This window comes from Pelecanus crispus, chromosome 11, assembly GCF_030463565.1.
Source record: "Pelecanus crispus isolate bPelCri1 chromosome 11, bPelCri1.pri, whole genome shotgun sequence".
Classification (NCBI taxonomy): domain Eukaryota; kingdom Metazoa; phylum Chordata; class Aves; order Pelecaniformes; family Pelecanidae; genus Pelecanus; species Pelecanus crispus.
Window position 1 is genome coordinate 4415381 of NC_134653.1, and position 23554 is coordinate 4438934.

Genomic DNA, 23554 nt, shown 5'->3' on the forward strand with positions numbered 1-23554 from the left:
CCTTTTCTTAAAACATAGGGCTGGGAGAGCTTTCATCTTAAAAATCTACTGCCTAAATCTGGATCACCTCCTGCTGAACCAGTCCCACTAGACGACGTGTGACCAGACTGCACTTAACTTCCAGTAACGGAGACTACAACCTCCAGACAATCTGGTCCAAGGAGTAATTCCCCTTAATGCTTATAAAACTTTCCTGGTGTCTAACTTAAAACCGCCATGCTGCAGCCTTTGCCTGTGTTTTCATGTTATATCATCGCTGTACCTGGTTGTTTCGAATTCTTCCTTCTCACGTTCTTCTGTCAAAGTCAGCTTTAACCTCAGCCCATTTGAACCGAATGCAAATTGGTTTACTTTCTTCAGCCTGCAAGGGTGCAACAGATGGATGAACAAACATGCTTTGTTGGGTTATACATACAAAATCCATCCGATGGAATGTGGGCAGCAGCCACTGGGCTGGCATGCAGATCTCACATCTGTAGCATTGGTACCTCCAGGGAAGACTCTGCTTCCTCCAGTGCCACCCTGCAGTTCATCCTTCTCAATCTCCCATCTCTATCTTTTGCAGCTCATGAATGCTCTCCCTCCCCCAGCTGATTGATTAGATCCTTAATTTCCTCTAGGGAAGAAAACGGATATTTCATGATAGGTTTATTTCAGGACTGTGAACTTTACCCAGTGCACCAGACAGATTCTTTGAATGGAAATGGCATGAAATGATTTGAGTCACTTTATATCAGCTGCCCTTTTGTTGCAAAATATTATCCTGGATTTCTGAATGAGCCCTGCTCGCTGCATGTGTTCATGGAGGTGGAAGAATGAAGCCTATTAAATCAAGAGAATTTTTTTCCAGTTTTTATCCAGCCTTCCCCTCTCCCCCTTTTAGGTGGTTGCTCTTACAAAATGAAAACAGGACGCCACATCGTCTCTGTACAGCAGAACGGGGTGCTCTGCCAGCCGATGTAGGCCAGAGCAAAGGGTTGGGGGAGATAGTCCAGAAAACGCTGGGTCTGTGCCAGGGAGTCCATTACTGTTTTCTGTTGGCCACAAGGGCAGCAGATTGTAGCATCTTCTAAATATTTACAGTGTCATCTTCCAGCCTCCTGTAAAAGATCAATTTTTGCAATTTACAGAAGTGTTTTAAAAAGGAAGAAAAAAAAAAAGAAAAAAAAGAGCCAAGGCAGCTGGTCTCCCTGTGCAGCCAGTGGGGGAGAAGCGATGCCAAGAGCAAGACTCTGAGCAGGAGTTCAACTGACTTGCTCTGAACTGATTCCTGGAGATGCCTAATCCTCCCCACTGAGGTTAAAGGGAACGTCATCTTTCCAGGGCAGAGCTGGCCATTGTTAGTAGTCCCCTAAGTGAATTGCCCAGAGGTAGAGAGAATGCTGGTAGCTAGAACTGGGACTGCAGCTTGTGTCTTACTTAAGCCTAATGCTGTAACCAGTCCATTATTCCCTTATGTGGAGCTCTAGTGACGATACGTGGCCCAGCCTGGAGTGATGATCTCCTAGTATAACAGTGAGTACAACCAAGCTGCTGTTGTGTTTGCATTTTGAGGGTTCAGAAAGGACCTTGATCCTCAAAGTTATCCCCAGAGCCGGTTCCCTGGAAGCATTACACTGGTGCTAGTTACAGTCTTGGGTGATTCGATAGGGGTGGCCTGTGTGTGAGTGCAGACTCTGTCCCAAGAGCAGAGTCTAACCTGTGACTTTGGGAACATACATTTGATGCACTTAGAGAGTGAAAGCACTGCTAGAAATAAGAAAAGTGGAATTGGTGCTGGAAAATGCCACAAGAGATCACTCAGTAGGAATCAAGGGGCTTATGATTTGCAGTTTTTTAACATCAAACCAGTGCTTACCCTGAAGGGCCCTTGTTCTCCTTTTTAATAGATTCCAGGTGCTCCAAGGATTCTTTATAGGCGGCTTAAGCTCAAAATTTTCAGTTGTGTACATTTGTTCTGGGAACTATCCACTTCCACCTGCAGCTCTTTGCATTTTTTGTTGCCATTCTGCCAGCATCTTACCAAAGGCTCTCTGCCTCTTGTCCAGGGCAGCACAAGCAGCATTGGTCTGGAAGGATAAAGCCAAGCATTCACCAGACACAAGTTTTCTTTACACTTCACTTCTCTCCGTGTCCTGCCAGCTAGTCACAGTTAAATTGGCAGCCGCTCTAATGACTGGCAGAGTTTCTCTTGGTCACTCTGAATGGATGATTAAAATGTTTACGAGGCTTTCTTTCTTCACCATTAGGAATTTAACAAGATCACCCAGTTCCCATCAGTGTGATAGTCTTCCTTGCTCCTGCAGTTATAATGATGCTGCTGTGGAGCAAATGTGTTCCACTTCAGATATTCCTTGTGCAGATGTGCTGTTAGTAATTGCCTGGGTTGATTAGTGTGGCTCTTCCTATTTCAAAGACGATTCGGTTACAAACAAGATGTTATTCAAGACTATTTTAGACTGTGTTTAACTGCTTGTCATGAAGGGAAAGAATAAAGGTACATTTTTCTTTCCTAGGAGCTTTTAATCAGAAATATTCTACATATCCTTATGATCCGCACATGTGTTCAGATACCATGGTGACAAGCACACCACAGGAACCATAGAATAAAGAACTGCTTCATTAAAGAAAGTGATGGTGAAACAGATTTTTTTTTTTCAGCCCAGTAATGTAATGCTGTATGTGGGATTTTCGGCTCTTGAGACCTGTTCTAAAGCCGACTGCAGTCATTGGCAGATACCCAAAGACTTCAGTGGATTTGGAGCAGCCTTTGTGCCTATTTTAAGTAACATTTTTATTCAAATGTCCCACAGTTGCACTACTATTCATGCTTTTACACTAGCACTAGCGAGAGTAGAAATACTAATTTAATGAAGGAGCGTTTGTTGCTAGTGTTTAAAGTACACGTTGTTTAGATCTGCTTTGAGTATGGTAGTTAATAACCAGTGGCCAACCCACTGGTACTGCAACACTGAAAAGTTCAAAGCAGGATATCATTATCCTTAAAAAGAAGATGAATACCTTGCCTTGTAGTAAAGGAGGGCTTTTGCTTTAGCTGTACTCTTGTTTCTGGAAGTCAGCTAATGAGCTTGCCAGAAGCGTGCTGTGTGCTCCTAGGAATTAGCTGTGGCTCTCATCTGGGTTTTCTATTGATGTGATAAATCTTAGACTTGCTTCTCATGGCCATACAGATTACTTGACGTTTAATGGAGAGATCTTAAAATAGTAAGAAATAAGGGACCAGTCCAAAGCTGGCCTGAGTTAACAGAAAGACTCCCAGGGCTTCCAGTACCAGGTCTTAGATCTTGCTGGTCAGGCTTGTGCTGGATGCACTCTTGAATGGCTGGATTTCTTGCCTTCTCGAGGTCAACAGTGAGGTCCTCCGCTTCTTTCTGAAGCCCCTGCTTAGTTTTCTCTGTGTTGGCAACCCAGGCTTGGACCAGTTCAGCTGTCTCCTCTGCTTTTTGGAGCCTCACAGCCAGAAATATCCTGGTGAGTAAATAGTTCACGGAGTGAGGAGTGGTAGGAGTCAGCAGCCCTCATCCCGAGCACCATCACTACTTTCACCAGTGAAAAGGTAAAATCCTGGCAGCAGTCTCAGAAAAAGGACTGTAAAACCAGTGGCTGGTTCTTCCCCTCCACTGGTGGATATGGCACAGATTGGGCCGCAGCTCAGCTCTTCATTGCTGGATTGTAACCTGGTGATGGACACTGCCACCCTCCATTCAGGTATCTCAAAGACTGGGATAGCGTCTAAGAGCAAAGTAGCCTCCCTCCCTCGTGAATGTCCCTGGGACTCAGTACACAGTCATGCAGAGATGTAGTAGCTTATTCCATTTGTCTCAACTTGTTTGGGCACACAGTGAAACCCTCCAGATGCCTCAACTTTTGTTGCTATTTTGTGAAAGCACCTTTGTTAGCTGTGTTAGAGAGACTGCTACAAAGATTAGGCTCAACTTCTAGCCTGTAATACAAGCTTTCAAGGACCAGATTCTAAGGGGTTTAATCTGATTTGATGCTTGCTTTATTCTTAGGAAATGCTAGTGGCTTTTGTAGGGCTGCTGGAAAAGTCCTTGTTGGAATAAAGAAAGGCTATCCAAATTCAAGCCTTTATCAGAAAGGATCAGTGTTGGTTTTCTGTTGTCAGTGTGTAAGTGTTAGGTCTCAATAGTCCCTGTTTATTATTGCAAGTATTATTTTCTTTCTCTTGGCTGGAGCCCTTTGCTTTCTCTCTGTCTTACCAAATTGAGTCCTAACAGATCACATCTACAAGCTGTGACTCAGCAGCCAAGCTAAATAATGAGACTGCCGTAACTCCCATCCCAGACTCTCTGAAAGCTGAGTGCTCACTTGGTTTCTTCCAGCTCTTTGGTTCTTTCGATGGCATCAGCCTTGTATTTAGTCCTCCAGATTATGACTTCAGTATTGAGCTTAGAGACCAGGCACTGCAGTTCAGCTTTGCTCTCCTCCTCTTCCTCCAACTACTCTTTCATTGGGTCCAAATCATGCTTGGTGTTGGCCAAGCTCACTACAGCAGTAGTGCAGGCCTGGAGATAGCGCAGCCGTTACTGTGCGTATCTCTGTTGGATGTACGAATACACTGACCTCGCTCCCCAGAGCTGGAGTGCTCCACTTGAACAACTCTGTTCTGGACCAGCTAGAAACATCTCAGGCTTCAAAATATCTTCCTGGTCAGGAGCCAAGTTCCTGTTCTCCATACCTGTTTTTTACTGTACTGCAGTGAACTGAATTGAGCTTGTACAACTGAAAACAGAACTTGGCTTGTCGTGATCACTGTTTTCTCTCAAACAGCGTTTCAAAGGAATTATGACAGTAAACCCATTTGGTGATTGTTCTGAACACAGAGAGAATTCTTGCCAGGCTTGTGAACCCATTTGGCAATTGTTCTGAACACAGAGAATTCTTGCCAGACTTGTGATATACAGGTGCAGCACTAGAATTACTCTTTGGAGATAAGAAGAAATTTCCAAGACAGGTGTGTCAGATTTTGAGCCAAACTTGTGTGATCTATGTGAATAAACTGCTGTACGATCCACTGAATGGGTAGTGGAGTGACAATCAAGAGGTGTGCGTTCTGCTCTTTGCTGCTGACTCAAGGGAGGTTCTGTATCTTATTTTCATAAGGCTCATGTCCCCCACACCGCCTCCCAAGATCAGCTGGGTACAAGCCCAGAGATTAATTTGGATGAGAAGGTTTTCCTTTGTGAAAGCTAACACAAAAGTTTTGTTACTCTGAAGTGGACAACATGCGAAAGAGCAGGCACTGCGTATCCCATGACAGCAGCAACTTCTGTAGGCAGTTGGTGGTCCCCAGTACCTTTGAGTCTTCATCCAGCTGCCTCTTGAAGTCATCTACTGGCAAGGTGAGAGAAATCTTTATGTGGACATTCTGGTTATGCCTGCTCTGAGCTTCCTTGTGCTCCCGACTCAGCTGGCTGTTTTTGGCTGTGGGAAAAGTGCATAAAAGAAGCAGGAGAGGAACTAATTCAATCTGACTGGAGGGAAAGAGAAGCGAAGGCTAGAAGGATTGGGCAGATTTGCTAGAGGAGGCAGGACAGGGCTGCCAGAGTCAGAAGAAATGTAGGGGAAGAGGAGGATCAGAGGGAGGTAACATTGCACAAAGCTGTCAAGGAATTTACCTTGGAGCCTGATGGCATTAATTTCAGCTTGGCTCTTCTCCACATCAGCCAGCTGGGCATTGGCTTCAGACAGGTTATCTTCCAGCTTGTGAACCTGAGCATCTGAGTTCAGCTGTAAGAGAGAAGTCAGTCATATGATGCTGAGTAAGGCTTGAAGGGCCAAAATATCCTCCCTCGCTTGCAAACTCAGTTTATTCCAGTTGGCTGTAATTATAATGGATTGCCTGTAATAGCCAGGAGGAGTGCAGAGTGTCCTGATCTTTAGCGAGGGGGATGCACACTCCACCAGCCGGGGCGGGCAGTGTTCAGCACCACCTGCAAACAGCTGCTTTCTGTTAGTTACAGAAACAGTTCGTGCTGCAGAGGGCTGAATTCTGCCTTGCACCGATGGCTGCACCCGTGGCTGCATCGGTGGTTTGTTGAGGAATTCCCTGCTGGCCTCTCACCTTGGATTTCTGCAGAGACTCCATGCTTGCACTGAGGTCATCCATCTCTGCTTTCATAACCTGTTTGTCCGTCTCCAGCTTTGCTTTCACTCTGCAGATTTTCCATGAGCTCTGCCATCTCAGCCGTGGCAACCGTACGCTTCCTGCGTGGGGTAGAGCCCATGGCCTCGCTCTGTGGGGCTGCCTCCTCCAGCTCGAGCAGCTTCAGCAGCCCAGCTTCCCGCTTGCAATTCTGTTAGATCTGAGAAGGGGCCAAGTATGTGTTGTCAGCTGGGGATGCTTTATAAGAAAGGCTTCTGGAAGCCTTTTATTTAGCTTAAATAGTCTCTTTATTTGGGACAAATCCCATCTTTGGTATTAATCCATTGGAAGGTCAGTGGCTGGTATCTTCCAGAAAGATTAACCATCTCTAGGTCTCCTTGCTAAAGCTCAGAGTAATTCTCTGGACTGCAGGCCATGCATTTTCCTTGCAAAACAATAGAAAATACACCTAATATTCCTGCCTCCTTTTTTTACTGTGTGCTTCTGAATTAGCAACTTTCTAATGAATCTCTGATCACCTTCCACTTTGACTCTATAGAGTAACAAAGCTCACAGTGAAATTCATGGTGCTTTACCCCTTCCCAGGTTCTGCAGTGTGAGGGGAGGGTTGGGTAAGGTCTGCAGGATCTGGCCCTCTTAAGAGCTCAGAGAAGCTCTGAAGAAGCTTCTCCTTTGGAGAGTCCCAATGACGTTTCTCATTCTCTGAGGAAAGACACAAGATGCTCAGACGCGGGGAAGGTGTCTGACCTGAGCAGTTGTTGCAACACCAGCGTCTTCCAGGCAATCTTCCTTGTTTCTCCACCTAGTGGGAAAGAGGGGAAGAAATTTTTCTTTCATGCTGAAGAGCCTGTGTATACTTAGAAGCATAACCATTTTGGAAACAATGGTAGCAAGCATGAGGCATAATCAGAGAGGGAACGGGAATTCCCAAATGCTGTGCTCTGCTTTAACCGGCATTGCTGCTTTTTGTGTCACTGGACAAGTTCTTTACCTCTGTTTTCCCACCTGTGCAAGGTGTCTAACAACACTGGCCTATGTCCTGATATGGTTGAGACGTAATTAGCTAGCATTTCTAAAGTGAATTGAAATGGAAATGTTACTTCTTATTGATGCTATCAATTTGTATTAGTCATTAGAATGTGTTCAGAGCATTCTATTAAAATACAACCTTTTGGGGAGTACATTATCTTCAGGCTTTTCCATTGTTAATGAATCTGATTATATATTTAACAACCACATCCTGGCAATTTACATAAGATTTATTAGAGTGGATCCATCCATCACTATAGAACTGTAAGAAGTGGATGGGGTGATTTGATAGCTGAAGCACAGGACAGAGAAATCCCCATTTTCCTTGACCTGCTACTGTCTTGCTCTGTAGAGGACTGCCCCACCAAACTGGCTTCTTCAGAGGTTTCTGTGAAAGGAGTAACATGTGCAATTTATAACGGTGAGTTTGCATAGGCTAAAACTAGAGTTCAAGATTGTTGTCCATCTTATTGGTCTTTCATGAGGAATTTTGTTTTTAAATTAGTAGTTTAACATCATCAGGTCTTTTCAAAGGTGTAATCACTCCACTGAGGAGTCGTCTTCCTTCTTAGATACTGTTACCTGTGTTCTTAGAGCATGCTCAGCTCCCAGGTCTTCTTCCAACTCTTCAATATTTGGGCCTGGAGGGCGCACACAAGCGCAGCAGTGTCTGTGAGCAAGAGATGTGAGAGAAATTTGTGGAAATACAGACAAGAATCTTAATTTCTTCACTCCCTTTGCTATATGTTTGTCAGCTCTACTGAATTTTCTTTCCTGGGAGGGATCTACGGCTGGGAATACTGAGCCAACAAAGCAGGAAAGACCTGGCCAGGTGTCTCAGTAGACAACTGATGTTATCTGCAGCATGGTTAGCTTCCTGTATCATGTTGGAATTTGGCCTTCAGGAATATAATCAAGCTGATTTGGTTACTTGAGGGAAATAGAGGTTGTTCATAGCAATAGCTGCAGTCTAGGTTTATGGGTCATGTTTTTGTTGAAATGCTGAGTTTTTAGTTAAATATTTGGGCACTGAAATACATTGGATGAAAGAAATATTTGAATTCAGAATGGTAACGCTGTGCATCCTGTGAGCTGTGGCCTCATTTCTGGCTTTATTTACTACCTTTTCTTCCATAGTGAGAGGGTGAGTGCCTTGCAGGAGCCTTTGGCATGAATGTGGCTGAAAAGGTCTATCAGCCGTCTTTGCTGGCTGCTTGCAAGCAGAAGGGGAGGTCCCTGCAGCAGATCACCTTTCTTCTGGCCATAGCAGCATGGCAGGAGATTTGCAGTAAGCACAGTTCCCCAGACTTCAAAGAAAGTGGAGTTTAAAGTGAGTGGATAATATACGAGACAAGCTGGATCTTAGAGCTGGCTGAACTATTGATTACTAGAAGCTAAAAAAGCAAACGTTTCCAAGCTGAGGGGTTTCACAAGCTCATAGAGAAGTAGTCAGAATCTGCTGTGAAAAAAAGTTAAGATCTACTTGGGGAAAAATAAATACTAGATCTCAGCTGGTTCTGCTATTTAAAGGTTTAAAGGGTGATAGGCTACAGAATCCATTTTAAGAGGGTAGGCTTAAAAGGTCTGTATTAATCTTTTACGCCAACTCAGTCTTATCAAAAAGATGAAGCTGCGCAAGCAGGCTGCTGTGGGGTAAGAAAAGGTAGGATGTTACAGCAAATGAAGCCAAATAAGTGTTTCTACTCTGTAGTGAACAGGTTAATCTTCGTTGGAAGTGGGTGGAGATCTAGTGTCCTGTCTCCTTAATGGGCCTGGCAGGGCACTTAAGTCCCTTTTCCCTTTGTTGAAGCTGCTCCTGACCCTATCATTAACTAGTCTGCAAGTAAAGGCACAGGCACCCCAGGAAGTCGAGTTGTCTTTGCAGGTCTGAAGGACTAACATCAGCACTTAATTTTTCTTCTGTCACTTAAGTGTCCCAGTAGCCTTGCTCTGTAGCACAAGTATCTTGTACTCCCTGTGGAGCACTGTGTTAGAATGTGAATTAGCCAAGCTTGCCAGTATTTATTAATGATTGTACACATTGCCTTAGCTACTTAGCTCTTTAACTAGGTAAATTAGTGGTTTGGATAATATAGAGTTGGAAATTTGTATTCTGGGAACTTAGTTTCTAAGGGGGGGAATGTCAGAGAAATGCTGGCAGACCCATCACTAAAGTAGTCAATAGTGACACTAAGATAAAGTTCTAATTTGTGATAATATTTTGCATTTCTAAAACGTTTTTTTTCTGAGGATCATAAGCCCTTACATAAACATGAATCATTTAAGCCTCATAACTTCCCGGTGATTATAGACATTTTATATGTGGGTGAGTGTGGAAGATGAATTACAAATATCAGACAATGAGTCACAGAAAGACTTAGGAAACAAAATCCTGTATTTCTGATTCTGCTTGCCTGAAGTACTGAACTGTACTTCTGCTCTTCTCCTTGTCATTAGGTTAATACTGAAGAGATCAGGGTATGACTGTGGATTTTCCCACTGACTTTATGATCAAGGGACTTTTCAGGTGTAGGTAATACCGTCAGAGCTGTGATGTAGCACAACCGCACCCAGCAGGATCCTGTACCTGGGAAATTCTGTTACAATTGACACTTCTTTACAACCTCTTGCAAGTTGGGCTCATTTCATTTCACTGAGGTTAGCAATTGTCATTTTGATGTCCCTCTCTGCTTTATGATAAGCCTTTTCCACCTTGCCATGGGCCTTCTATTCTTGTTCCCACTTGTCCTCCAGCTAGTTGAAAAAAGCAGAATCAGTGTGAAAAAGAACTTTATAACACACATATAGGTGGTGTTTATCAGAAGGGCCCAAGATGTCAAAAACAGACCAAAGAGGACCATCTAAAATACAGACCGTAGCAACTGCACCTCACCTCATGCATCTGAGTGGTAGATTTGCTGTTGTTCGTGGTCAGGTGGTTCACCTTGTTCTCCTCACCTTGCAATTTTCTAGGAAGGGAGAGACCAAGACTAGCGAACAGATTTGGGTGAGAAACTAACTACCCTGCCCTGGCAACAGATGGAAAACCCAAAGAACAGATTCCTCTGAGGTGCTTCCCGAGAGCAGTATGCGCTTCGTGTGCGCATTTTTCAATAGGCCCACAGGAACTCGGTCCAGCATTGACTCTTACAGAAGAATCCTGCTTGCCCTCAGCAATTCATGTAGCTCCTTTGGGCAGTGGCACAAATTGGCAACACTTCACTGTGCTGCCATGAGTTAATACCTAGAAAAACGTGGCCTCCTTCCCATTTCTGCAGTCTCGCAGTATTTAAGCAAGCAGACAATGTTCTGTTCTTTCCTTTCCCCAGACTGGGAGAACGAGAATGGGAGAGAGTAAAGAAAAATGGAGCAGTTATTTCTGCCTGATGAACTTCCTCCAAAGCCCTCTTCTCCTTTTGGAATTTAGTGACTGAGTCATTCTGAGCAGAGAGATCTGAAGTCAGAGTTCGAACCCTGTGGTCTAATGCCTGCAGACAGGAAAGGAAACATCACGCAGGTTTTGTGGATCATACAAGCCGTTAGCAGCACCAGGACAAAATGTCACTGGAAACTTGTATTTCTTTAGAAGGAATCTGAGCTTCAGTTAATAAATTCTGAGACATATGAGGCATCTGTGAGTTTAACATCCTGTGGATGTTAACAGTGACTTCAGAAGAAGCAGCAGACAGCCACATGGCTGCTACAGTACAGATTTAAAACTTCTCCAATTACATTAAATAAAAAACAGTTCAGGTGCAGGAGAGGGAGTAATATTCCCTGAGGCTAGGTGGAAAGGAGTTACATGGCTGTGGAGGGGGGCATTTTATAAGTGGAGGCCTACCAGCATTGCCATGTAAAAGTGGGTGTAATTAATAAAGAATGTAGAGAAGATGCAGATTTCTTTATGTAGAGGGATCCGTAGAAATTGCTGTGGAATTATTATTACTATGGGGTAGAAGGGTGAAGTGTAGAATTAAATCCATCCTAGATTATATGAGATGCTGAAAGACAATATAAGAAACTGTGGGGGAGATCAGCTGAGTGAATCTGAGCATCCCAAAGGGTGCTCTGCCTGGAGGAGCTGTAATGGTTGTTGGGGTTCATTTCCCTGAAGAATGAGGCAGAAAAAACCTCTCTGTCATGCTTCATACCTGCTTTTCCTTCTCAGTTTTAGCCAAGGTAGTCTCCAGCCCTTCCAAGTCACATTTCAAATCACTGAGCTAATCCTCCAGCATCCGCTGGCACTCATGTCAGCTCCTTCGTATCCAGGATCTGGCTCAGTAGGTCCATCTTTGATTTCATCATTTGGGCCAGGCACTCCGCAACATCCAACCAGTTCTCTTGTTCCTAATGAAGGGGTGAGAATCCAGTGTTCATCCTATGAAAGGCTGCTACAACTGCTGCCTCTTATGGCAGCAAACATCCATTAGGAAGAAATGCACGATTTTGCCTCTTCTGCAGAGTTTATTAAGATTCTTTTAACATACCTGTTTTTATAGTTGACCTGAATCTCCGTGACTCAGGCCATAGCTTCTTAAAGTTAAGCATCAAAAAATCTGTTTGTTCATAGACACACAGGTCCTTAAAGAAAAGTTTACATTTCAAAAAGATGCCCCCCTCATTTGCCGTAGATCATGCATCAGTGGTTGACCAGGAAGAGAACTCGGGACTTGTGACAACAGCTCCTTTGCTTTAGCCATGAGGACTCTGTCTCCTCTGTTTTCTAAGGGCTTAACTTTATTTAAGATACAGTCAGGCTGTCTGTGAATCTCATGCATCATCCCCATATGCTCTTTATTCATTCCGTGTTCTGAAAAGGAGCCTCTTGTGAGTCATTTGAGAAAGCCCTGCCTAAATGAATACTAAGCCTTTGACCATTGATAACGCTCAGCCTGCAGTTGGACGGGGAGGTCATTCTTCTCCTGGCTGAGAAGAAGGTGGCTGTCTACTCCTCTGTGCTTTTGTGTGTTCTGTGAACTCCCAAGTCTTTGACACGGTGCTTCCCAGCTCCAGTTCCTTCAGTTACATTTTCTTCTCCTGTTGGGCTGCATTCAGCAAAGGCTTTACCTGGAAGTAAGGAGTTCAAGCAATGAGGTTCCCAAAACAAGCCTTTTCTATTATAATGGTCCCTGAAACCCCTGAGGTGGTCCTTTTATTATCAGATCCTAGTATTTTTTGCATACCAGTGGGAGGCCTGGTGTTTCCTGAAATGCCTGTTTAGTGCAGAGGGTTTCGTATCTATCGTGTGAGTAATACAGCTCCTAGAAAATGTTGTTACGGTGCACAGTAGCAGATCTGCATGCCAGCATAGAAATCAGGACTGTATTCTAGATTCTAAACTGATATAAATGCAGAATGATTCTTATAATGATCTAGATTCATACCAGTCCAAATGGGACCAGAACCCTTTAAAACCTCTTTCTTTCTAAGGCTATGGGAGTTTGTTAGGTTTGCACTGGAGCTGGGAAGGTGTGTCCTTAGGTAAAAAGGCAGATTTTGTTTCACCTATATGTGGAAAATTGGCTTTAATATAGTTTCGTTTCTGTATTGGGTTTGTGTGGCAAGGTTTTGGGAGCAGCGGGGCTACAGGGAGAAGCTGCGGGAAGCTTCCCCCATGTCCGACAGAGCCAATGCCAGCCGGCTCCAGGATGGACCCGCTGCTGGCCAAGGCCAAGCCCATCAGCGACGGTGGGAGCACCTCTGGGATAACATAGTTAGGAAGGGAAAAAAACCCTGCACAACAGCAATTGCAGCTGGAGTGAGGAGTGGGAACATGTGAGAGGAACGACTCTGCAGACACCAAGGTCGTCCACAAGGAGGGCAGGAGGTGCTCCAGGCACCGGAGCAGAGATTCCCCTGCACCCCCGGTGCAGCCCATGGCGAGGCAGCTGTGCCCCTGCACCCATGGAGGCCCACGGGGAGCAGAGATCCACCCGCACCCGGGGAGAGCCCACGCCGAGCAGGGGGATGTGCCCAAAGGAGGCTGTGACCCCGTGGGAAGCCCACGCTGGAGCAGGCTCCGGGCAGGAGCTGTGCACCCGTGGGGAGAGGAGCCCAGGCTGGAGCAGGTTTGCTGGCAGGGCTGGGGACCCCGCGGGGGACCCAGGCTGGAGCAGGCTGCTCCTGAGGGGCTGCACCCCGGGGGAGGGACCCACGCTGGAGCAGTTCATGAGGAACTGCAGCCCCTGGGAAGGGCCCACGTTGGAGAAGTTCGTGGAGGACTGTCTGCTGTGGGAGGGACCCCACGCTGGAGCAGCGGAAGAGTGTGAGGAGTCCTCCCCTGAGGAGGAAGGAGCAGCAGAAATGACATGTGATGGACTGACCCCAACCCCCATTCCCCAATGCCCTGCACTGTTCAGGGGGAGGAGGTAGAGAAAATCAGGAGTGAAGTTAAGCCCAGAAAGAAGGGAGGGGTGGGGGGAAGGTGTTTTTAAGATTTGCTTTTATTTCTCATTATCCTACTCTGATTTCATTGGTAATAAATTAATTTTTTCCCCAAGTTGGGTCTGTTTTGCCTGTGACGGTAATTGGTGAGTGATCTCTCCCTGTCTTTATCTCGACCCCCGAGCTTTGCGTTATATTTTGTCTCTGCCCTGTCCAGCTGAGGAAGGGGAGTGATAGAGCAGCTTTGGTGGGCACCTGGCATCCAGCCACGGTCAACCCACCACAGTTTTACTTAAGCCTGAGTATCTTGGCCAACACTTTCTTTCCTCTCTTACCAGAAAACCGACTGAATTATCCATCCTGGGACTACGTGAAAGGAGTCTGAGCTGGAACTGCCCCTTCACGCTGACAGCATGGTCCTGCTTAAGAGAAGTGAACCAAGCAGCTTTGTTTCAGTTTTTAAATGTTAATGAATAGTGAGATCTTGTACTCGCGTGCTCATAACCTCACTACTTCTCTCTGTGCTGTTTTTAGAAGTGAGAAGTCCAGGTCTTGAATTTCTAAGACACTCTCTTTCCACTCCCAGGAGGTAGCAGGCTTAGACTCGGATTTCAGGCTTTCTCCGTTTACTAACTTTTCTGGCATTGTTTTGGAAATCAATAGGGCCCCTTGCCCTATTAACAATTAACAAGAAAGTCACTAGCTTTCTCAGTGTCTTTACTTAAGTGAACATAGCTGTTATTTTTCCTCCCAGCCCTTATCTTCCCTGCCCAGACATCCCAAGGTTCTCAGTGCCTGTAATTGCCACTGTTTAATTCTGCAGAACAGGACAACCTCAGAGTATTTTCCTCATCCTACTGTACAATTTCCACCCTCCCCAGAAAAGCAGCTGTAGAAACTTCTGGACATTCCTCTGAATTGCCATCAGGCATAGCCTGTAGCAAACAGAACGTCTGTGGCTTAGAAACAATTCTGTTTCCAAGCAATGCACGTAGGGGGGCTCAAAGTGTTCACACTCAATTGTATGCAGCAGAATGCTGGAGTCAGTACGTAGTCTCAGTCGAATGGATTAGGCCTCGATGTCCCACAATTTTTTGGCATGCAAGAAGAGTCATAGCAGTTTGCTGACATAGGAAAAATTACAACGGAATTGCATTTGTTTAAAAAATGCTACTGTGGATGTCGAAATTGAAGTTTTCATGCACTAGAAGAGACAAATACTGCTGGAAATATACAAATAAAAATACACAAATAAACTGGAAGCTAATTGAAAGGGTGTTTTATGCCTCCCGTCTTTCCTCTCCTGTATCCTGCAGCCACAGATACCATTGGCAGTGGCAGGAAAAGTGCACAGATCGAAACCAAAATCTTGTGACTCATAAACACATGTGTTGTGGTTGAGTTCCAGGATCACTGCATCACCATGTGAGTTAGGGTTTCTGGACAGGGATAAGGCTCACTACCAAATTACAGAGATCCTCCAGCTGTTGGTCTTTGAAGTGGATGCACAGGAGGTAACAGAGCTCCCCAGCTGTCTAGCTGCAATATTGTTCTACTGCACGGAGCCATGTGGAAAAAGCAGGAAAGCTTTATTGCTTTGCTGTGTACTGGGATGTAGAACTCGGAAGTCCTAGTTTCATTTCGTGGTTCTTGCTAGTAAATGAATTACATTAGTGGTTGGTTTCTAATGCCGCCTTGGATTCACAGAATAGTTTCTAGTTTTTCCCAAGGATACCTTCTTTACAGCATCTTTTTGTACTCAATCCTCATCAGGAAGGCGTGAGCATAACATTGCGGCATGGTCATGATCTTTGCCAGAGGTTCATCTCTCGTGAATCCAGGCCAAGATCCCAGCACAGAAAAATATGTTGGAAGACAGGAGACTTAGAACCTGGAGTTCTAGGTAGCCTTCTGGACTATGAAACTCTGGACTTGCTGTGTATTGGCACTCAGAAATGAGGATATGTTACTTCTTGGTCTTTACATGTCAGTTTATCTTGTCATGATGTTGTTTTTTCTCTGCTTACATTTACAAAAAGGATAAAGTTTGGGGAGGTTATGGGAATGGAAGACTAATATTTAGGAATTGGGTTCCATTCACCTTTAGCATGGATTTGCGTGGAGTTCTTTAGCCTGTTCTGTGCCCAAGGTGTCTAGCTATAAAAAATAACATCAGGATCACCGTGGCGTATAGTAAAGCAGGAGTGGAAGTCTTTTCCTTGATGAAACCCAAATATACCTTGTGCTCTCCTGTGCTAGGAAATGCATTAGGTAGTTTCAGTGACAATGAAAAAATGATAGTAGTAATCTTGTGGCTGTTGTCTTTAAAAGTAAGATCAGGGGCAGTGTCTGGCCCACTTTAACCTCCATCCGTAAGTTGAAATTTAAGGAAAGAATAGGCTGGAGGAGCGATCAGTATTGTGTAATTATTATAAAAGTTGGGAAATGCAGATTTTAGGTTCATGCTCCCTTTTGCATGGCTGTTACAATAGCTACTTTCATTATGTTATGACAAAAACATATGTGCAAAATTAATGATATATGCTGCTAATATTAGACAGCTGCAACAGTCTCTCTCCGTTTTCCTTTCCAGTCTTAAATTGGATAAATGATCAGTTAGTAGGATTTTTGCCTGACTAAGGAATAGTAAAGAGCAAGTGAGATTTATTGCATAGCTTAAGGTGCACTTCATTTGCATTATATTAACTGTACTGTCTGATTAAAAGTCAGTTTGGGGAGCATGTGTAAGAGAGAACATTATATGCGTGAGGAAGTGGGTTGCTGTAGAAACTCTAACTCTGCAGCTATATCCACACCAAAGGCATGCTGAGTCATAACTGCCATCAATTTATTTAGCTCAATTTGGTAGGAGTAAACAGTACCTTGTTATAGCCGACTCCATACTCTTTCTCCCCCAGGTCAGTAGAGCCAAGCAGTAACTCTGATGCCTTCTTATTGTCCACAAACCCTGGAGGGATTATGCTGGGATTCAGGCTTTGGTATCTAAAATGAGAAAGACAGGTATAATGATATAAGAGCTACAGTTAGCAGCAGTGCAGAAAGGCTAATCGCTGCTTAAGATCTTCTCTGGTTTAGCTTGCTAGCCCCACGGGCATGGCACTGGAATACTAGTGGTAAGGAAGCTTGTGGACATTTCTATCCGTCTGCGCAAAGTGGAGGTTCTTGGAGGGGGATGCGGAAGCGTTAGAAGTGGGCATTCATACCCGCTCCCTCTGATTTCTCATGGATAAGGTCAGTGCACAGGATGTGTACCTCCATCATCTGAAAGTGTGCATTCAGTAATAGTGTTGGAACTCAAACAACATGAGTAACTGCCTATTCATAGCAGATTTGTTTGCTGTTCACTGCTTTCCATTACTTGCCCTTCCACTTCGTTATATATCATAGGTGAAAACTTAGGTTGCTCTTCCCCTCTGCAACTCACTGTTTCCGTGGCTGATCCTGCAAACAAAGGCTTGCAGGAGGCAATGTAGCCTAATAAATAATGGTGCCAATTTGTCTAGTTCCAGGTCGTGTATTTCCTAATTCTTCGTGCTTCTCTCACGAAATGAGAGGTTTATTAGACATCCTGTCTCTAGCCCTGGCACTTGGAAGCATCTCTCAGACTGACATTCCCTTCAAGGGGTACAAGGTAGTCTGTGCAGTGATGACCCAGCTTCTTTCATTCCTGAATAAAGATTTGCTGTGCAGCCAGCCACAGCTTGTGCTGAAGGCACTGTGTGGCTTTGCCTGATTTGTGCTCTGCAGTGCTGCAGACACCTACCAGACTGTTTGAATTCATTTGGAACAATGCAGTGGATGAAATGTGGGGATGTGCTGTGCAAAGGGGTCATCAGCTAGTACAGCTGCTCCTGGAATGAGACAAAGAGGAATGGAGTGAAAAAACTAACAGGAGTTACCAAGGCTGGAGAGAGAAAACCTTCTGTTTTATAATGTCATTGACATTTCACAGCTAGAAACAAACAAACAAACAAAAAAACCCCACACAACAAGGTAGGAAGTGAGCCTGGTCCTACATGGCCCAGGGGAGCAAGCTTACCTGCATGGAAGCAACCTTGGGTATGGTATGAACCTGAAACAATTTCAGGTAAATGTTTCGTGATTCTATGATTCTGGCTTATAGTGCTATATAACTACTCCTTCAGGGATTACCGTCATACGAAGAGTTAACGATGAAAGTCCTGCCCTCCACCAGCAAGCCTAGAGGAATAGCTCCATGAACTGATAACAGCAATTGGCTTTTATTTGCTGGGTGGACCACTCCCTAGAGACAGAAGCATGCTCCAGAGGACAGGCAGCATACAGTAACCTCATTCAGGCTTATGTGAGAACTCCTGCATGGCTGCCAGCGACCAAGAGTGGGTGAAATGGCAGCATGGTGCATAATAAAAGCAAACAAGGATGTCTGAAGGGACTGGAATGAACTTGTCCATAACTGTATCACTGGCATTCAGCTTTGGATACCATAGAAATAGTAACACAGGACTTTCCCCATAATGTATTTCCCCTCTTCATTTGTGACAACCTTTCTTGTCCTGTTTCTAGCACTCGTGATAGCAAATGTAAGTACTGTGACACCAGCCTCAGAAAGGTATACCACATTCTCCCGGTGCTGGCCTGCATCTCAAGAGACTGGGATGTAATGCTCTGATCTTCCATATCCTTCCTGTGTGACCCTGCAAGACTCTTAGAGGGGATTCAGTTGCCTAAACATAGTGACATTTTAGATGTATTCATGTATCACCAGCCGCTGCTCCAGAAGAGCACAGGTCTCTTCTAAGCCCTGTGTTGTATCTTTTTGCGCTTTGTGGATGTCCCTGATACCCAAGGGCATTTTAAATGACACCAGTGACACCAGATGCCAAAGTTTCTGTAACTGAATGCCATCCTTCTCTCTTTTTGTTCTGCATCCGTAAAATCAGGGTAACGGCATTAGCCAGCCTTGGGCAGGGTTGAAGATAAACTGGGGAGGCTGAGCTGCTGCTGGAATACAAAGGCATTGATGGCAGTTTAAATACAAAGGCATGGATGGTTGCTTACCCTGTGGAAGTTGGAGGCAATCATGAAAGAGGACCCTCTTTCCTGCCTCTTGCTGCCACCAGCTAAAATCAATATTATTGCACAGAATATGAGAGATGCTCTTGAAAAGGAGTCACATTGAAGTACTATACTGTAGCCTCCAACGTAAATCTGTCTTAACTGACATAAGTTAGCAGTTCAGTGCTGTCTGGATAAACTACTAACCAAATAAAAAAATGCATCATTTTACCTGCATTCTGCTTTGGTTTAGAGGTTGTTCTTTCAGTGTTTACTACTCCAAAGAAATCCTCAAACCAGAAGTGAATATAGTCCCTGGAAAAGAAGAAGGAAGGGAAAGGGAAAGGGAAAGGGAAAGGGAAAGGGAAAGGGAAAGGGAAAGGGAAAGGGAAAGGGAAAGGGAAAGGGAAAGGGAAAGGGAAAGGTGCATTCACAATATGTTGGCATACACAATTTTTTTGCACTCTAAGTCAGTCTCCTCTCTCTTACCAGTTTAGCATAGGCTGAGATGGAGTTGCATGGGCAAGAAGTAGAAATAAGATCCAACCCTGTCTATTTGATAGTTCGAAATCTGAAAAGCAGTTTCCTAAACTGCTTCCCATTCACCTTTCAACTGCAGAGTCCTGGGCTGGGCTGATGACAATCCTAGTAGGCAGCAAGTTTTTCTGGTTGATAAAAACCTGACATTTGTCTGGGCAGCAGAAGGCCACTGACTGCCAGGAGGGGATTACGTAGCCTGCCATTAAGCCGGGATTGCACTCACACTTCCATCTGTGCAAGCATGTTTCTGCAGCAGTGCTTGGTAGTGCCTTCGCTGAGCAAAGTGAACACGGTGTGTACCATCTGCCCGTCTTAGTGCTGGAGGGGCAGAATTTTCAAGGACAGAGCTAGATTGTCTTTCAGCATGGAAGAGAAGTATGCAGAGGCAGACACAGGCTGTTACCTGGATGAAGAGGGTGTTACAAAGACAGGCTTAATCCTTTCCACAAAAGAATGATGGGGAAGCACCGGGCACCAGAACCGATGACATTTGCCTGCCGACACATTGAGCCGACAGTATTGATTGTACCGCATAATGTTTACTCTGCCTGCAGCCTCCTCCTCTTTAAAGAGGACCCAGAGCAGGGGCATGCTGGATTTCTGGAGCGAGCCCACCACTGCTTTATTCAGGGGATCCTCGTTCTTCTGTAGCCACCCTGTGATACTGTCTCACACCTGGAAAGGAGCAGGGGAGAAAAGGCACGACCAGTTCAGATACAGCGAGAGAATAGTCCGGTAGCAGTGCCTGAGAAAGCAGATTTCTGTTTGTTAACCTGCGTAGAGAGAGGGAGAAATCCTCTGTGGCTATAGGGAAAGGAAGCAAGTTAATGCTGGCATGGGAATAAGCATTACTGCACTCCCTAGAGTCTCGGGACTCATGGGGGGCCCTTACCATGGAAAGCCCATTTGCCCTGAATAAAGGATTCTGCAGGACTGCCAAAGGAAAGGATGCTGTGGAGAGATTATATTTTTGCCTTTTAGGCTCAGACTTTGATACGCTGACAGAGGGGACAGTGTGGCTTATAGACTGGGATAACCAAGCACAATGAGAACACATTTGGGCACAGTCAAATGTTACTTTCAAAAACCTGCTTGGTAGCAAAGAAAGGAAATAGTTGCTGAGTGTAAAAAAGATAGAGCAAAGGGCCTGTGATTCATGCTCTGATCATGTTCTGTCAGTATGTCTGTGCAGTGGAGTATATGAATAACTGGTGGAGTTTGATAATATGCTTAAATACTGTTCCTGCTGCTAAGCATTAGCATGGCTGCTTGACAACACAGCAGAGAGGCAAGTCACATACACCAGGACAGGCTAGGCAAGCTGCAGCGAACTGCAGGACTCTGGCTCTTCCAGCAACACGTTAGCAGCAGAAGCAAAAATGAATTTAATCCTTTGGCTGATGTGCCTTCTGGGTAGCTTTCCTACAGCTTTGTGTTACTAGAAACAAGCCTTTTCTTGAGTTTTGGGGGTTTTGTTCCTTTTCAGAATATCTATAAGGATTATATTTTTAATCGAGGCCAGTGGCAACTTGTTGAAGAGTCATGAAACAGCCTTGCTGTTCTTTGTACGTTAAAATGCTCAACTGTTGCATCACTGGTCAGACATTTGCACAATCAGTGTTTTCAATTAATTCTTACTGGAAAGGATTTCTGAGATGCACATTTCTGTGAGGCAGAGCCGATCTCTGGCTGCAGTACTTTAAGGCAACAAGAGACACATTAATTTGCACCAGCAAAGTGCTTTTCCCGGTGTTGCTGTACGTTAAAACCTATGGAAGTCTGATGTGATCTATTCATGCAGAGGGCTTGGCCTCTACGTCTTGGCCTCATGTCCGACCTCGCCAAGTGCATGTTCCAGCTGACTGGGGGTCAGAGACAGGGCTATGGCAGAAACAGCACTCGTCTGCGCTTACTGTGCCAATGTAATACGCCGCGGTGCTCCAAGTGAGCTTCTTCCCCTCTGCCTTTGCCTCCCTGGGGCTTGAGGAAGTTGGGTGATTTGCCCAGATGGTTGTTACAACGGCAGCCTTCAGTGGCCATCAGTGGCCTTGGGGAACATGCGCGTGCTGGCCAAATCCCTGGTTCTGGCACTGTAGTGCGAAGAGGGCACCTTTCTGCTCCAGCTTGTTCCCTGCTTCCACCCTGGTCCTGGCGATGCCCCTCTGGAGCTCTCCAGACTTCAGAGCCATGAGCTGAGTAACTTTGTCAGCCACTATTGAAGGGAAGATTAACATGTTCATCTGAGTAACTGGAAGAAAATTGCTCGTTGTCCCCATCCCCTTGCTGCGTACTCAGAAAAATGGTTACAGGCTCCGCTTTCAGGGGCAGGCAAGCTCTCCAGCCCTGCTGGGAACTCACTGGGGAGGACAGAAGGGAAGCAGGTCTCAGTTCTGTCCCTTCACACACCCCCCATTCAGCAGAGCTTGCTGGATGGAGCAGAGGCAATAATACGCATCTCAAACAAGGTGTCTGGGCTCCCATATGCTCTGGGAGGTATGTGCCTGTTTGCTCCACCATGGCTCCAGAAACACCTGCAAAGCAGGCTGTTCAACAAAGAAGGATCAAGTCCTTAGCTGACAGCTCAGCCATCTGGCTAGGCCTGCTGCCCTGTAGCAGCTGTGAATGCCAGCTCTGCCTCTCAATAGCACATCTGTTCATTTAAAAAAAAAAAAAAATCAGTGTGTTGTTTAAGGTCATTTTATATTCCCTGGAATCGAGAGTCTGGTTTTAGCAGCTTTTTCAATCTTAACGAACTGGATAAGCTCTTAGTGTGCTGGCTTTGTCCTGGTTTGCTGTCACCAAGCGTAAGATCTCAACCTACCTCCATGTTCTCCACCTCTGCCTGCTCCTCTCTTGGCTTATGCTTGAACTTCTCAGTGCCCAAGTGCATGATACCCCTAGTCAGCTAGTAAACACAGATCCTCTCTTCTGGACTGGAGCCCAGGACATCAAAGGCCACCTGGCAGAAGGGACACAGACCCACACAAGGGAATTCTTAATCTGCACCATAAGCTGGAAGCCAGCCTGTAGTGCTAAACATCTAAAATAATTTTCCAGCCCATTGAAATTTGACCAGCCAGGTCCCTTCAGACTAGCATGGGACAGAGTAGCTTAATGTTGCTGTAAACCAGCACTCTGCTTTTCTTCCGTATACTGATTTATGCTAGCTAAGAACCATGTGCTTTGACAGCAGTTGTTCTAAGCGTCTCTGATGCCATGAGCAAAATGCAACGTATCGACTGGGATATCAGCTCATTCCACTCTTCACCATGCTTTTTAAAATCAGCAGGACATGAGCAGCAACATCCCCTCATAGCAATTACCCCACATCTCAGCTAGCACAGATATGGAGGAAGCGTAGCTCTGCTGGGAACGTTGTGCTTTGCTCTCACAGCATGCCCGCAGAAGGGAGAGCGTGCAACTCTGAGCACGCCGGAGAATCTTGCAGTGTGTTACTCATGAGCCATGATTTGGGACTGCCTGTCTTAGTGGCTATGAAAATCATATCTGCTTTGTACAAAAGGCTTGTTTGCAACGTACAAATCCTGGAAGCTGTAAAATACCAACAGCTGCTGGAAGGGGCACTGTAAGTTCAGCAGCTGGAGACTGACCTCTCTGTAGCTCGAGTCCTGCTTATAATAATAGTCTCGGGAGCCAGCAGACATTCCCAATAAGCTCTTTTCAGTAACAGATACTCTTCAAAATGATCTTAAAAAGGAAAATGTGTGTCAAAACCAGACAAAGGGTCAAGTCTTCCTCTTTTAAAAGCCGTTCCTTGAGATTACATATGTATGCGAGACGAGCAGGTTTTAACCCGTGCTCTCTGCTACAGCTTTCAGATCTGCCAGTTTTCAGGCTTCAGACAAACCCTACAACCAGCTCGTTTGAAGTCCTGCAAACCCCAGGCCATTGAATGTTACCCAGAAGCTCCTACATCAAGCTCATTTGCTCTGGAGCAGATCTTTTACATTCAGGCTTCAGCTCACAGACAATTGAACACATCTTTAGGCTACCCCTAGCTGCTCTTCCAGCAGCTTATTTATCCTCAGGTTGAAGAAGCTGAATTTGATTCCTAGGGGAAACTTAGGCCGGGGGGTGGGGGGTGGGGGGCAGCATCCTGTTTGCTGTATTTTCAATTTCACTGACATTTCTTTGGACTTACATTAGTGAGAAGTGGCTCTTCCCCATCATCCGTGTTGTCTGCTGTGATCACACCTTGATGCACCCAGTGGTAATGATTAGGATTGGGCACAAGAAGCAGCTTCTGCAGCAAGAGACAGACCAAGAGGTGATTACACCAATTGCCATCAGTACAATCAAGGCATAATGTGAACTTTTTGACTGGACACTGAGGGTTCCTCCAGGTTTCAATTCCTGAGCACGTTTTGAGTGTAT

General features: G+C 45.2%; 1 protein-coding gene across 1 annotated transcript in view; it reads right to left on the reverse strand.

Annotated features, from left to right (window-relative positions):
• LOC104028388 (myosin-16) overlaps positions 1–23554 on the reverse strand; it is a 34921-nt gene that overhangs the window by 6073 nt on the left and 5294 nt on the right. The window contains 31 exon segments of the mRNA XM_075718892.1: positions 263–292; positions 294–361; positions 489–616; positions 1869–1924; positions 1926–1996; positions 1998–2069; positions 3357–3489; positions 4351–4547; positions 5339–5466; positions 5661–5772; positions 6107–6200; positions 6202–6347; positions 6896–6950; positions 9765–9931; positions 10071–10144; positions 10548–10665; positions 11329–11428; positions 11430–11517; positions 12063–12114; positions 12116–12246; positions 14417–14496; positions 15297–15387; positions 15663–15714; positions 16444–16564; positions 17426–17433; positions 17622–17654; positions 18623–18684; positions 18852–18934; positions 19226–19332; positions 21981–22064; positions 23322–23423. Of these exon segments, the coding sequence (XP_075575007.1) occupies positions 263–292; positions 294–361; positions 489–616; positions 1869–1924; positions 1926–1996; positions 1998–2069; positions 3357–3489; positions 4351–4547; positions 5339–5466; positions 5661–5772; positions 6107–6200; positions 6202–6347; positions 6896–6950; positions 9765–9931; positions 10071–10144; positions 10548–10665; positions 11329–11428; positions 11430–11517; positions 12063–12114; positions 12116–12246; positions 14417–14496; positions 15297–15387; positions 15663–15714; positions 16444–16564; positions 17426–17433; positions 17622–17654; positions 18623–18684; positions 18852–18934; positions 19226–19332; positions 21981–22064; positions 23322–23423 (2843 nt within the window).